The sequence below is a fragment of the Lichenostomus cassidix genome, chromosome 14 (genome assembly GCF_008360975.1).
Source record: "Lichenostomus cassidix isolate B80296 chromosome 14, HeHo_3.0, whole genome shotgun sequence".
Classification (NCBI taxonomy): Eukaryota; Metazoa; Chordata; class Aves; order Passeriformes; family Meliphagidae; genus Lichenostomus; species Lichenostomus cassidix.
In genome coordinates, this window is record NC_139495.1 from 7430119 (window position 1) to 7445531 (window position 15413).

The 15413-nt window shown below is 43.9% G+C and overlaps 1 protein-coding gene across 2 annotated transcripts; it reads right to left on the reverse strand.

The window, feature by feature from the left end:
- Nucleotides 1-721: 721 nt before the first annotated feature.
- REXO5 (RNA exonuclease 5) lies at nt 722-15401 on the reverse strand. 2 transcript variants are annotated; one of them, XM_085074708.1, is made up of 19 exons: nt 15224-15401; nt 13476-13597; nt 12456-12582; nt 11503-11587; nt 10867-11016; nt 10633-10721; nt 9708-9823; nt 8797-8935; nt 8131-8225; nt 7192-7294; nt 6466-6602; nt 6042-6150; nt 5592-5702; nt 5329-5466; nt 4749-4841; nt 4032-4251; nt 3354-3547; nt 2651-2760; nt 722-949 (listed from the first exon to the last, which is right to left on the reverse strand). In XM_085074708.1, the coding sequence occupies exons 1-19, from the start codon at nt 15338-15340 to the stop codon at nt 880-882; spliced, it is 2325 nt and encodes a 774-aa protein (XP_084930834.1). In that variant the 5' UTR covers nt 15341-15401; the 3' UTR covers nt 722-879. The 2 variants fall into 2 exon arrangements, with proteins under 2 accessions (XP_084930834.1, XP_084930835.1); XM_085074709.1 differs by lacking the exons at nt 13476-13597; nt 15224-15401 and having other exon boundaries at nt 12227-12537.
- Nucleotides 15402-15413: the final 12 nt, after the last annotated feature.

Here is a 15413-nt window from a genome sequence, read left to right on the forward strand (position 1 = left end):
AAATCCCTCATCTCATGGTCAAACCTTTTAACAAACATTTCCTTTTTTTTTCTGAGTGCCAAAAGCTATCCCAAGCATCCTTGTGCTTGGAAATTCTGTATGTTAACAAGAGATGCTCAAACAACCTCTATTTTAGGTGGCAATGGCTGCAAAGAACAGGTCTGGAGCTATCAAGCTGCCAATCACCTCATCCTGCTTCCAGCTCCCTGTGGAAAGTGATGCTGTGCAAAGTCCACATAGCCATGTGCTTTCCTTAGAAACATCCCTTGCCCCTCCCACAGCCACACTGAAACTTTGGGTTTTTTTTTTTTTTTTGGATGTTTGTGAGGGGAGGGTGGGGGTGGTCAGGGAGGGAGGAGAAAGTGGAGGTTGTCCAAGAAGTATGAATCACCAATTCCTCCTTTCCATGGACTAACTACAGCACTTTCCTGGAAAGGAGGCAGCAACTCCAGTTTGGGAGTTGGCACCGCACATTTCCAGAAATCCACACGATTCCTGGGGTAGCTGTTAACTGCTGAGCAGCTGCTGCAGGTTCTACACTAATCTGGCTGGCTGGTTTATGGCCTGGGACGTTCCAGTGAAGATGCCCTAGCTGGTACCTCAGTCTCCAGCAAAGAATGACATCCCTCTCCTGAGGAAGCACAGCCCTGGTTTGCCCCAACCCTGCCTAAGCACCTGCCTGGCTCGACCTTCTCACAGCAAGAAGGGTTAATGGAAAAGGTTTTGTGCTTTAAGACATTTTGAATGGCTTTTATTTTTAGACTTGGTAGAAGATACAGAGTGAAAGCCTATTGTTCTTATGGTAAGAGATCTTTACAAAGACATCAATATTTAAAGTTATTAAAAATATCTTAACAAAAGACTTAAAAACTTGGCAGTTTAACAAGCACTCCTCCCTTCATCGTCTTTTATTCCCATCAGACCAAGGCCAAACTGTGATCCATGTGTGCTGCAACACAAACAAGAGCTGTGTTAGTTCTGCTCAGGGTAACCTTCATGCACTAACCCTGCTGGGCTGGTAGTGAGAGGCCTGCAACCCTCAGGGTCAGCACATTGAAAAACTAATCTTTTTCCACCCCACAATTATGTGGCATTCTTTTTAATCAAGAAGCCTCCTCTGAACTGTTGGTCCTCCGGGAAACAGCAATACAGGAACGTCACTTGGCTAGAAATCTCTTCCTAGCCTGAGCTGGAGCTCCCATCCAACCCACTCAGCAGCCTGAGAGTGTGAGCCAGGCTCTGTGGGCTTCCATAGGCTCCTTGTGGATGCAGATTCCTGAATCCACCTGTTCTGCTGGTGGGAATCCTACCCCTCGGTGACGGAAGCATGTGCTAAGCGACAATAGTTGGAAATGGCCCTCAAAAAGTAAATTTGGATGCTCTGAGCCCAGTGACTGCTGCAAAGGACACATGGTGTGGACTGCAATCCACAGCCATCCCCAAACCTTCCTGTGGGGTGACAGGTGAGTGTGCAAGGTACCTGAGGTGATACAGGGTGTAGAGAAGAGGAAGTGCTCAGAAATGTAAAAACTGATGCAGTTTTAGCCCAAAGAAAGCTGATCCAAAGCCCACATGCACTGAAGTGCCCACAGCCAGGTCAAACTGGGGCAGTGTTTGAATCTGAGCTGTGCTCAGAGTGACATGCAGGGAGTACTTTGCTGATAAGACAGGAACTGCTGTTGGCGCAGTTTGTAAGCTACAGTTCAGAGGGGAACAACTTATGCTCATTGAAGATGACAAATTATAAATTCTTTTTGTTCCTTGGAGTTATTAGTAACTGAACGATTAGAGAAAATCACACCAAGAGCAGCCCTTGGCTGAAATGGTTTGTCACTTGCATTAAACCTAAATATCTCTTGGCTTCAGAGGGATCTTCCTTCTAGGGATGCAGTTTGGAGCAGAGGATTATACAGCATCATGGCTCTTCTAGGAAGCTTTGCAAGTAAGGGGGGGGAACCTGGTGCGGCTGCCCAGCCAGGCAGAAGAGATGCTGCTGAGCAGCTCTGGCTCTGCTTCTATTTTGGGGCATGTCTGGTGCCTCCATAAGAAACAATGCCCCTTCTGCTAAGGGGCACTGAAGAAAACCAAAGGCAGCTGTAACTTTTATTAGGCCGACCAGTGACAGTGACAGCACAGAAGGCTTCTGAAGTATGTCCCCAGTAACCAGGGTTTTGCTTGGGAAATATTGAACGTTTCTGGTTAATAATTAAGCAGTGAGACTGTGGCAGTTCAGGCCCCAGGGGCTGAAATGCAGGAAGCCCAGTCCAGCTGGAAGTATCCCTGATACCAGTGCTGCCCTGCTACTCTGCTTGATTCTCTCATGACCACATGAAACTTCTCTCATTGTCAATGTCAAACATCCATCAGGTGGAGGTGGGTGAACTGGTAAGATCTGTACTATGAACACTGTGGACCCTCAGATACATGAGTGGTGCCAGCTCTTGTGCTGCTTGTGGCTCAGGCCTGCTTTGTGGGCACAACTTAGGGCTGAGGTTTTATTGGCCCGACATGGAAGTTAGATTAAGTACAACAGCTTCTTCAGGCTTTTTCTTGGGCTTCCTTGTGTAAGGCTTTAATTTTTAACACATTATGATAAAAATATTCGCCTCTGTGTTTTCCTTCGTTCTTTGCAAAATAAGTAGCAAGTTACCTGTCCACTCCAGGAAAGAGAACAACGCACAGGGTGTTATTCTGCAGGCTTCTATAAAGCTTTTTGATATGGTGGTCTAACTTCTTCACTTTTTTCCTTAGATCCTGCTCCTGCATAAGAGAATAGAAGCTTTAAAATCCCCAGTTCATCAGCAATTTTACTTCCAAGTGTGTGGGGAGGCTGACCTGGGATGGCACAGGTGAGGGCAGCAGTGATGCTGCTCCTGCCTGGCACTTGGCAGTGCAGTGGCCCAGCTGCAAGGAGAAGCACAGGCTCTGCTCAAATGGCACCACAGCTCCCTCCAGGTGAAAATGAGAGCTGCACCTCCAGAGCTCTCAACTAGAGCCGTTCTTCCCTGTGCAGCCACACAGCCACTCACCCCTCCCTGTGACTCCTGTGCCACCTGGACCCTGTCAGCTCTCCAGTGCCAGGCTGCAGTTCTGGGCAGCACCACCCACTGCCCTGTGCAGCTATGCTGATTTTAAGGTTATGCAATACCCTGCAAACATCACATTATCTCATGAGATATTATCTCTCAAACTGCTCTGTGGGAACTGATCCTTGGCAGCCCCTTTGCTTCAGCATAAGGAGACCCTTCTGTCACAAGTAGCTCTGCACCTCAGTCAGATCAAAGTTACCACTCCAGGTTCCCAGGGCAGTCCCTCACTTATTGCAATAAAGATCAGCAGAGCCTCACACTCACAGAGTCAGACAGCTGCTCCATTTGCTCATAGAAGATGTGTTTTCCTTGCTTCCCATTGTTGTGATTCATTTGCCAAATCCATCTCCAGAGGTGACCTGAAGCAAGAGCATTCCTACTTCTTAGCTCGCTACCCCTCATGGTCCATCCATTTATAGCTTCAAGGGCATCCTCAGCACTTTGTGATTTCTGGAATTCTGAAATGCAAAGAGAAGGGAAGATGCTTTGGCAATGCTGTTGCTGCCCTCCTGCAAGGCAGTGCTAAAGGTGTGAAGCAGGAGGGAGATGAGAAACAAATCACTGCAGCAAGCAGATCCTCATCTTGCTACAGACAAACATTGGATTAGAAATGCCAGTTGGCTGCAGCATCGAGCTGCTCTCACCTTTTAGAGGTGATTACTGGTCTGTGTGAAGCTGCACAGGAAGTACTGCAGCCCATTAGCTATCCTGGAGTTTTTCTAAGTAAATGTTCGCGGTTTTAAGCAGGTGTGTTTTCCTCTTAAATATTTAGCTGTAAAGTGTTCCTCCAAACAATATGTGCTTTCACTGGAGTATTTTAAATACCATCCCTTTGAGCATACCTGAGTTTCAGTAGCTCTTGCTGTGTCTGTGCAAAGTCCCAAAGGCTGCTGAATGAGCTCATTTGAAGGAAATAAGCAGGCTGTGTGTGAAGTTACTTACTGAGGAAGCAGCAGTTCCTGTGCTTTCCACTCTGAAGATCCTTTGGCAGGAACAGTGTTTCCAGGTCTTTCAACTGGCTGAATTCTTCTTGCAAGTCTGTTTCTGTTAATGACTTCTTTAGACCCGCCACATAAATCACACCTTCATTTTCTACATCCAGTTCTAATTCCTTAATCAGAACACTGCAGTCCAGCATTGCTGCAGTGACTGGTCTCTGGACCTGGGTTGGATGCAGCAGGAACAAACAGCACGTCAGCCCACACAGCTCTGTGTTCTGAGCTTCCATTTTAAAGTATTTTTCTCCCATTACCAAAAGTAGACAGGCTATTTTCCCTCACTTGAAATAAATATGACTAATAACGGCTAACTTAATTAGTCATGATAAAGGAAGAGAGATCATATTTGTAATGCAGAAACACTATAAAACCAAAATGCGACACTTTGCATAGCCCTGTTGGATCTGCCTTTTAAAGCTGCAGCTGGAGGTCAGAGGAATTGGAGGTTTCCAATTCCCTTTGGTTGACAGGCAGGAAGGAAAAAAAGAGGGATATAGCCACTTCCTTTCTGCCAGTGGCCCTAAGTTGTCTAGGCACAGGGAGATTGTAACAAGCAGCCAGCATTTGCCCAGACACTGCTGTGAGTAGATGTTACAGAGACATCCTGGAGCCTGTACCTGGGCTGAACATAACTGGGGCTTTTGCTGTTTGTCTTGTTTACCTTAATGCAGGATCCTGCTATCTCAGCTCCATTTAGGCTTTCCACAGCAAGCTGGGCAGCTTCCAGCACTTCGTATTGGATACAGACATATGGCTTGAAACAGAACAGTAAGATACTTCAGGCTTATCAATGAGACACATTAGCCCTCCCTTTTTAAAAGTCAGGCCTCAGTGAAGTTGTGCTTTCTTTTAAAAATAGAATATAAAAAGGTTTGGGGGTAATACATGTAACAGTCCACATACACTAGATGTTTAGAACCCCCTTCAACTAACTCTTCAATTAATAATATCCTTTTTTTTTTGCTATTAAAGGCCTTAATATATCAGTTCTCTTGAGAAGCACAGAAAGCAGCTCAGATTCCCCAGTGCCTAAAGTCCTCTGAGCAGCATATGAGCTGCATTTGTTCTTGTCATTGTGTAGAGCAGCTTTTTAGGCACCCTGAATGATTGTAGCTGATGACTAAACTACCAGAAAAAAACTCCAAACAGAATAACTAGTATCTCTGTGGCTCTAATCCGTATCTTTCCAAGAGATTACTCAGACCTTCCAGGCCTCTCAGCAGCCTTTGAGTGTTCCTCACCTGGAATGTTTCAGTTACCACTGTAAGAGACTGGATTGGTCCACACCTCCCAAATTCTTTCTTCACAGACTTCATGCAAAAGTTTTCTTCAAAAGGACCTGCGTAAATTGTCAGCATGTCAGTCAGCTTGCTTCTCACCTGTTGGAACACAGATTAGAGAAGGCACTTCACAAAGCAAAGGAACTAACTACTTGGTGCCTCCTGATAAATCACACCTCTCTACAAGCTCAGCATGAAGACTATTCTCAAACAAAAAATAATACCTTTTCATGAAGTCCAGCATGAAGGTGAGATGAAATGTACTCTGGACCCAAATTGAACTGAATGATACTGAATTTGGACAGGGGAACATCTTCCAAAGCTCTCTGAAGAATCTGGAGGGACAAGAGTGTACAAGGCTCAAAGAGGTACAAGACAATTGTACTGCAGAGGATCAGAAACAAAGCTATTGAATTTAATTCCCAACTTTAATTTTCATGATTGTCCAAGAAAGCCCTCAGGCAAAAATTCTTCTTGGGTGAGTCACAAGAGGATGCAGAGGATCAAAGCTGACTTCGGAAATGCTCAAATGGATTTAGCTAACCTGGTATTAACACTATTGCTAACAGTACTGTCAGTGAGCTTTTTAAAATAGGACTCATCTACCCACTCCCAGAACAAGAACAACTTTGAACTATTTTGATGTTTAGACAACCCACTCTAAGTCCATTCACCTGTTTGTTTGAAGTGCTCAGGTTACTCTGACACAGCCCAGAAGAGTCTAGTCCCTGTCTGCCCAAAAGGAGGGGTTTTTGGCCAGTCACCTGCAGACAATCTAAAAAACTAGCAGAGAGAAGTACACTGTGAATCATAGCACTTTTCAGTAAGGGAAAATAAAAGTTTTCAAGAAAGGCTTGTCAGTGAATTACAGTTCAATAAAGAAATTTGAAAGAATATTCTTGTCCATAACATCAAAAGAAGCCTAGGAAATACTCTGTGAAATTTAAGATGAAATTACTGGAAGTTTTCTATGCTATGCTGCACTTATTTGTGTCTCTCTGAAGATCTTGATGGATTCTGAAAAACTTAAGGCAATTGTTTGATTTTTACAGAGGATTCAACTGAAGGAGAAACATAGGTATTTGAGAATCTTATTACCATGGTTTGGATAAACGTGGAGGCTCATTCAGCTGTTCCTGGAACCCACATCCTTGTGGCTGTAATGCAGCTTTGTTCTGTGAGACCTCAGCCAGTTTTTCAGCTGTCAGAAGCATCTCCAAGTTTAGTTCTGCTACCTTGGGGAAGGAAGAAAATTATTAGCTCGCTTTCATCTCATCAGCTAATTGTAGCTAACCAAAAAGCCTGTGCTTTCCCTGTGAGTCACATAGGCACACTCCAGCAGTGAAGAAACATGGGCATTAATTTCTTGCCTTATTATTTTCTGTTGTCATTTTTGAGCATGCAGCACGCACAGCATCAACCAGCAATCATCTCCGAAAACCTTCTCTCAGAAATCAACAACACAAGGGGCTCATAAAACCAGCTGAATCACTACCACAAAGCACAAGGTCTCTCTCTTCTTTCATCTGGAAAAATGACAGGCATTCCTGCAGGCTGGAAGTGTCTCAGTCCTTCTTTACCCATCAGCCCCTCAGCATCAATGCTGGCTGATGGCAGTGAGCACTGAGCACTGGCAGTGCCCAGGTAATTCAGGTTCCTGGATACAGGCTGAAAGTAATAGGCTGTCAAAGCTGAGGCTCCTATCACAGCTCCATTTTCTCTTTTAAATCAACTGGAGGATGGACAGGAGTGGGGCTTTTTTCATAAGCACAACAACATTATGTTCTGCATTTCAGGACAGAAATCTCAGTTATATATAACTACCTTTGTTGGTCCTTGTTCAATGAAGAATTGAGCTAATTCCAATGCAGCTCTAGCATCTTCTGTAGGATCATGCCCAAGCTTCTGTTCACACTGAATCTCCTTCCTAGGGCATCAAAATTAGGTGTACAGGCAGGTTATCTGTTTTTCCACATTGACCAACATCCTGTCTTTTCTAAAATGGGTCCTTTTCGGGCAAAAGAGCTTTCCCCTCTCCAAAAAGGATTTCAGTTCTGTGCAGCAGCATTCTTGTGAAATATCCCCAAAAGTTACTGCAAAAAATGTTTTTGCAACGTTGAGCAAAATGGTTTACGGAGTTTGACATAAGCAGTGCTAGTACTTGGTACTCTGATGCATGACTATTTTTAAATTTTACTTCTTTCTTGACCAATGGCCCAACTCACAGTTTGCACACAGAGAGGAAGGCAACCTCCAGCTCAGTGATGTTTGGCACTGCAGAGTATATGCAGTGAATATACCATTCACTGTGAGCATGGGGAGAACGGTCTCACTAAGATACTATCCAGTGGTAGCTGACACACTGAGAAATATGATTTAAGTCAGTAAATCAGACTTTCATGCATCAGCCTTTCTTTCTTGCCAACTGCAGCACATCTCACTTGTGTGAGCCAGAGTGCCTCTGTTGTTCTGTAGTTCAGTACACCTCTACAGCCCTACAAAAAGGCTAGTTTTGCTGGGACTCAAATCTGCTTGGGTCACAGCATTCCAGCTTGCTCAAAGACAAACCCATTTATTATGCTGCCTGATGTTTCAAGCAGCCAGTAAATTCTTTTTTACCATGTCTTACTTGCACAATCTGCTTCTTTCCTTTGAATCTTAGTAAAAAAATAGTAATTCTGATACCACTAGTAGCAGAGTAAGACCCTATGACCCACCATGACAGTTTCTAATATATCCCAGGACAGTAAGTAGTAATCTTACCCTAAAACAGCTTTGGCTAGAAATTTTAGCTTAAATCTTCGACCTTCACTTCTGGCAAAAAGCAATGAAGTATCAATAACACTGGGGTGGATCATCTGGAGGAGAAAAATCATCACCAGCTTAATTTAAGAACAGCAGACATATAGAATTAGACAGTAATTCCACAGTTTTCTGTGCCTCTGCCTTTTCTTTTCAGTTGCCAGTTTCTCACTGACAGCTACCTGATCCACAAGAGTGCAAAAGGAAAAATGAAATAAGTCCAACACTCCTTTCTACTTCCCACTCTAGTGGTAAGATCTAGATTGGGTTAGAAAAATAACTATGATTCAAGCATTTTAGATTGGTTGTATTACCCACAGAAAGGACTTCAGTTCTCCCACTGACAGAGCTATCAGAAGCATCTGGCTGAAGCAGAGGGGCAAAGCTTCAGTTGCAACAATACCTGCGTGTGGACAGACTTCTCTCTCTTGAGCTCCGAACAGCCCCTTGCTAATTTTATAGCTGTAAGGAGTGTCTTTCTCTTTTAAATCCTTACAGACAAAGGACTATTCATAATGAAAAGCAATTATCAAGTGTTCACTAATCAAAAGAGCAATTGTTAAAGAGTTTTCACATCTGAAATGAGTAACACAGGGTTGGGAAAAACACTCTTAAAAACGTACTCACTTCCAAAGCCTGAAGATCAGAATTTAGGGAATGACCCACCAATACTGCATCATGGGGAAGCATTTTTTTTAGTCTCATTTGGATGTCTGACAGTCTTGTTTTCACTGGAAGAAGCATTTTCTTTGTGATTCCTGAGAATCTTCAAAACAAAAGTTGTATGAGTTAAAAGCAAGACATTAGCAACAGTGCATGCTGGAGAACAGCACAAGCAGGTCCTGTAAAGTAGGAACTCAGTGTAACTAATCACAGAATGCTATTTACTGCTTTCTGTTCCAACATCAGAGGATATACTGCAGCTACATTAAACTGCTAAGAGTGCTACCACATCTGTTTCAAAGCTTTTTTCTCCCAGGTATTAAGTAATGCAGTTGGTAGCATCAGATAGCACAGGTAAGGAAACACTGCAAGTCTGATGGTGGAAGGAGATGCTTCCAAGTAACCTGAGGGGACTGGCACGTCACCGCCTGGATAGTCATGTGAAGTTTTGAAGAAGACAAGCCCTGAGTTTTGCCTGCTTTTGTTGTAATCCTGAGTCCCACCCTAGAGGTGTGTACAAGCTCTATGTATTTTTTACATATGAGCAAATTTAGCTATGGACTCCATCTTATTTTGTAACCAGTGGTGAAGAGTAACTTGTACTGTGTATCATTAATTTATAACAGAATTTTCCCTAGGATACTACAGAATGGCAATGGTTCTGCCTGGTAGCCCCACAGGCCCTATGCAGCAGATTGTACACATAATGTTGGTCACTTCAGCCACATAGCAAGAACTGTATTCTCGACACTGGGGGAAATGCAGCAGACATCTGTGCAAACCAAAGCCTTCTGAAAGGTCCTGTGTAAGAGGCTGAATTTGAAAGGGCTGCAGCTCTGAAAGGCAGAGAGATAAGAAAGGAATGTGCAAGTGACCTGGTACGGTAGTTCACGACTGTGCTCTCAGGTTTGACCAGCTCATTCAGGAGGCACTGGCCCTGTGCATCCACCAAAGACACACGGGTGACTTCATTCCCTTTTGCAGTCAGGCACTGTCAGGAAGAAGCAGAAGGAGTTGTTGAATCAGCATGATGCTGCCACTCAAAAACCTTAGCTAACATATGCTTTGGCTGCAGCAGCATCAGTGCTAAGGAGTTCCTTGACTTAGAGAACTTCCACTCATGACTCTACTGTGCTTCATTTTAATTGTTAAATGTGCACTGTAAGCACAGCAACCACACAGGCAAGCACAGCACAGAGAGAAACATTGTAAAGAAGTGCTGATTTCACAGAATCAGTCTGTACTCTGCACCGCGCAGCTGCCACTGACTGCCCCAGCCCCAGAGTAAAACAATTTAAAGGCAGAGCCCAGGTTGTATCAATAGCTACTCAATGCTGATGACAAACAGGCATCTCTGCAAGGCTAAAACTGCACTAAAGGAGGACTCTTCACCACAGCAGCTGCCAGAGGAACTGTGATGGCTAAAGGAAAGATGTGCAATGGAATTATATTTCCTTTCCCAACTCTCTCTTGGAGAGAGAGAGCTGAGGAGGAATTCCACAGCACTCTCAGGGGCTGCAGCATTGCTGACAGGCCTGGCAGATCCAGCTGCTACTCTGGGAGCCAACACAGAACTGAGCTCTCTGCTCAGGATATTATTTCTGTCTTGTTGCCAGAAACACTTCCGGGGCTTTCCCCAAGGCTGCATTAGTATTGGTACCATCAGGGAAGGGACTGGCAGCAGATACTAAGATATCAGAAGTGGTTAAGCAAATACACAGAGTGCTTGGCTCACTTGGGAACAGTTGGTAAGAGCTGGGTGCCTGACTATTTAGTAAGGCCACACACACTGATTTTTACCATTTCACAATCCAGACCGAAGAGGGGGCTGCTGTCTGTCCTCTGCTGATCACACTCTGTGGAGATGTAGCCCTTGCATCCAGGGGAACCTGGAGGGAAAACACACCCAGGAATAAGAAAAACATCCTTCTTTTACAACTCATTTTATATGACAAAACATATCACTAAATGTCAAAATAAAGAACAACCCCCAACATAACAAAACAACTAAACAGCCCTCATTCCAAAACTGACCTTCTATGGGATAGTCATTTTTTTTCTGCTCTTCTAAAGTCAGAGTATAGCTTGTAAGGCCTTGTTTTTTTTCTCCATATCTCCGAATGATGGGATCACATTGCAAGTCTGAGCTTTTGGTAATGCATTCACTGCTGGTGGAAGTCAAGCCTGTAAAATACAGAAGCATCTGTCAAGCTCAGATAGCACTCTCTGCTTGCACTCAGATCAACACTTAGAGGCTGCTCCATTCCAAATTACTACCTGGGACAATGGACTGGAGAGAGAGGGTCAGGAAAAAAGATAGACACATAGTTTTCTTAGCTCAAATCTAATTTATATCTCTGTCTCTTTGATTAGATACATCTTAGAATAAAATAATCACATAATGGGTAGAGAAGCATCAGAGTTTGGGATTAAATATGTTAAAAACTTTCTCTCTTTTTGCATTCACTTGTGACAATCAGCCCAACATGAGTTACTGAACTAGTCAGGGTAAGACTAGTGGTCTAACTAGGGTAAGACATATGGTCTAAGCCACTGTATATGTTCCTTTCTAACCAAGTTTACCATGGCAGCACACTGGGATTTCAGGGGATGCAAAGTCATAAATTTCTGTTCAAAGTGAGTCACTGTCTTGCAAGAGAGAAAAAATACCTTGTTCAGTGTTTTGAGGTTTCGAGTTTGTTCCTTCTCCATACAGGCTGACTGGGAAGTTAGCAGAAGGTGTTAATGTGAATCTCTGAAAAAAGATATTCGTTAGTGACTTTGAAAAAGAGGCAGAAATAACATGCAAATGAAGGGTTTATTGATCCCCAAACCAGCCAAATTCAAAGGAGGATAGATAAAGAAATAGTGGAAATATATTTGGTGTTTTGTCAAGTAGAAGAACCCAACACAAACCAAACCTGTTCCAAAGAGGGACAATACAGGATTCTTTGCACTACAGGACAGATTTGCCTTGCCTGATATGATCAAGAATGCAAATCTCAAGACTTTCTTTGATAGAACCTAAAGCCAGTTCCAGTCTTTCCAGTTAAGTTGTGATTTACATTTGCTGCAGTTCAGGAAGAACTCTCTAGAAGTTTGAATTCAAGTCCTTCTTTCTACCTTCCTTCAAAAGTGATGCTTGGAAGTCAGAAAATTAGAGTAATTATGTTAATAATCTTTTTGGAAAATGGGAGAAACTTGACATAAAATGCAAACAACAACAGTGATATTTTTCAACCAGTGGGACTAGCAGAACTCTATTGGGAGTCTCCTCACTCAGAGTAAATTCCAAATTATTGAAATTACTCCAAGATATTTATAATCTAACTGACATCCTGTAGATGCAGGATATCTAACAATAAGAGGACTGAAACATCAATACACATTTCACCTGGTAAGGCTTCAAAGACATAAGTCTTGAAATCCTGTTTCTGGTATCAAAGCCTTGTCCTTTGTTCTGAGCTGACAACTGCTGCAAACAGATCCTCTCACTTGCTCTAAGAGTCAAGGATGGCCATGTCCTTGGAAAAGGCAGTAATTCCACTGCAGCCATTATCCCTGGGATGAGGTTTCAGGACTGGAAGAAGTTTAGAAGACACTGATGCAGTTTGGGGACTTACATGCCGGAACACTTTTCGGAGGTGTTTGAACTGTAAATAGAATCTGTAGAAATGGAGTTGGCTCATTTCATGTAGAACAACAACCACAACCCCAGCCAGGTGGCTTTGGTGATAAATATGACACCAGCTGCAGTTAAAAAAGAGCAATAATTTTAAAAAAGTGAAATAAAAATCAAAGCAAAACAATTATCAAGCACTCTTTAAACAAAAGTTGGAACCAGCCCAGCTTAAGTCACTAAATGGCAAAGTGCCAAATGACTTCAATATGAAGAGGCTTTATAGCTTATCTCAAACAGCCACATATTCCTGGAAGCAACAGAATACGGGAGACAGAGAAAAAAGAGTTACTGCAAATTTCTGCTGCATGCCGTTTCAAGACGTGTACCTAATTTATATGCATCAGAAAGTGAACACACGAGTAACTTCAGCTGCAGTGATGCAGTCTGGTTAATTTATGCATCAAAATAAGTTTCACAAAATACTTTTTGATTCATTATTAAGATCTAAAGCCAGGTATTTTCTGCTTTGAGTTTCATTTTAAGAATAATTTCATTTCACTGTATTCTTGTCATTCAAGGTTATATATCCTCCTCAGCCTTTCCCTTCCAGTACTGAGAACTTGCCCAGAGAAAGGGAGAAGTGATTAAAATGTTTTTTTTCCAGATCACTCTAGAATGCTCTGTTTCGATTATAGCTAACATGAAATGCATTAATATTTGTGCTGTGTTAATATTTTAACAGGATATTTTGTTTCTCAGCATGTGGAGCTTCTTCAGTTCCACAGCAGCCCTTTATTATTTCAAAACTGCATGAAACAAAACCATGGAATGGTAGGATTTCTGTCAGAAAAGAGGAATTCTGCTCCCTGGCTGAATCTAACAAATGTATCTGCATAATTCAGGCTGCCGTTATGGCAACTCCACAGTGAGCATCCCAAACCCAGCAAGGCCAATACTCCTTTAGGAATGTTTTCACACCAGGGAGAACATGAGCCCAGGCTGATTGCAGCTGTGGATGTACCTGGGCTGTGCTGCATTGTGGCATTTCCCCAGAGCTGCGTATTTCAGCAGCTCATACAGCTGCTCAGGGCTGATTTCAGAGTCTTCACCAAGCAGAGCTGCTGACAAACGACATGACTTCTCCTGTGGAAAGGGAAATGAGAGGTTTCATGTAATCACACCAGTTCACAGAAAATGAAGGAAAAAGAAACTACATTTAAAATAACTCTTCCATTCGTTATGGGCAAAAGTTTCCTTTCAGATCACATTTTAATATTACATTTACTGTCAAAATTTCAGTAACCCAGGTATTCTAACCTCAAAGATTTATTTAATAAAGATTAACACAAGCAGATGTATGCAGTAAGGAGACAGCTGATATGCAAACACAGTGTCCTGCTCTCTCAACCCTTTCCCCCTCTTGCTGCTGTAAAGTTTTGAACATTTATAAAGTGTTACATGTAGCCACTGCACTGCACTCGAGGTTTTCTCTATTTACTCTGTGTGATCTGCTCTGCCAGAAGCGTTTGCTGACCCCTGCAGGGAAAAACGCTTCAGTAAAATCCACGAATCTGTAGAAAGAAAGCACTGAGTAGATGAGGTGGAGACTGTGCCACTCAGTTCAACGCAACAGTTCTTTTCAGCCTAAATGCACAAATTCTTCTAAAGGCTTATTAGCAAATAAATGCAGCATTTTGGAGACCTCCACTGCCCAGATGGCCTGTTACAAAGAACTGTAAAAACTTTAAAGATACTCTTTTTATATGTGGCGAAAAGACATCAAGGCATACAGGGGGAAAAACGTCACACAACACTAGAGAATAGAAAACCTCACAGCATAAACAATCACTGGAAGTTGTTTTCCCCTGCACACTAACAAGTCTTGTGCTCAGTAATTTGGACAGAGCTTGCCCACATGGGACTGAGCTGGTGTGCTCTAAAAGATATTTGTCATTGGATAATGAAGTTAGAGAAGTGACAACCTTCGTGCTTCCAGTGGTTAAGAATCATCTGGCAGTAACAGCAGTGGCTCGTGTAATTGCTAGTGCTTCATCTCTCGTGCTAGTTAGACAAGTAATGACACCGTTGTTTTCAATATGGCCTAATTACACCTTTGCAAAAAAACCCAAACAAAGAGCAGAGGTTTTGATACACTAACTAGAGGGTACTGCCAGCCACAGGAATTTGTCTCCAGCTTTGTACAAACAGGACTGCTCCCAGGCTGGCCATGCCGACTGCTGTCCCAGGGGCACTGCCTCAGTGTATCCAGGTGAGGTGTTACCTTGGGGCTGCTCTGCATCCTTCAGGGGTGCATGTGCTGAGCACACACAATGCTCCTTTCAACATCTGCTTTGTTCAGGAGATTATTATATTGGAGAATGTATCTGTTTTTCAAACAAAATTCCTTAAATGTAATGCTGAACATCCAAATGAGCTCTTGCCCACATTCCTTGGAGCAGACTCCCAGCCATGAACAGGCTCCCCAGGGCAATGGTCACAGCCCCAAACCTGCCCAGGGTCAGGAAGCGTTAGGACAATGCTCAGGCACATGGTGGGATTGCTGGGCTGTCCTGTGCAGGGCCGGGAGATGGACTGGATGATCCCTGTGGATCAGCTCAGGCCATTCTATGATGTTACCCCTGCAGGCACTGGCTGCAGCCGACCCTCCCGGTGTACACGGCTTTGCTGAGCTCCCAGCACCCCAGCGCGGGACACAGCAGCACCCCGACAAGGGGCCGGCAGGGACACCGCGGGGCGCTCGGCTCTCACCTCGGGGCCCAGGCCCGGGCCGCCGCCGGCCGCCTTCCGCCTCTTCCGCTCCGCTCGCGGCCCCTCCGCGCCTTCGCCGGGCCGCTTGCGCCCGTTGAGGCACAGCCCCTTCGCCATAGCCTGCACCGGAGCGGCACGGCCCGGCACGGTCCCTCACGGCCCGGCAATGCCCCGCGCTCCCGCGGCGCTC

What these genes read in the sequence shown, in the direction of transcription:
- REXO5 (XM_085074708.1), bottom strand. Translation starts at nt 15,340, where the DNA reads ATGGCGAAGGGGCTGTGCCTCAACGGGCGCAAGCGGCCCGGCGAAGGC. An exon ending in GCCCGGGCCTGGGCCCCGAG is followed by an intron (nt 13,598 to 15,223) that starts GTGAGAGCCGAG and finishes CCCTTTCCACAG; the next exon opens with GAGAAGTCATGTCGTTTGTC. An exon ending in TGAGCACTTCAAACAAACAG is followed by an intron (nt 5,703 to 6,041) that starts GTGAATGGACTT and finishes TTGTCCCTCCAG; the next exon opens with ATTCTTCAGAGAGCTTTGGA.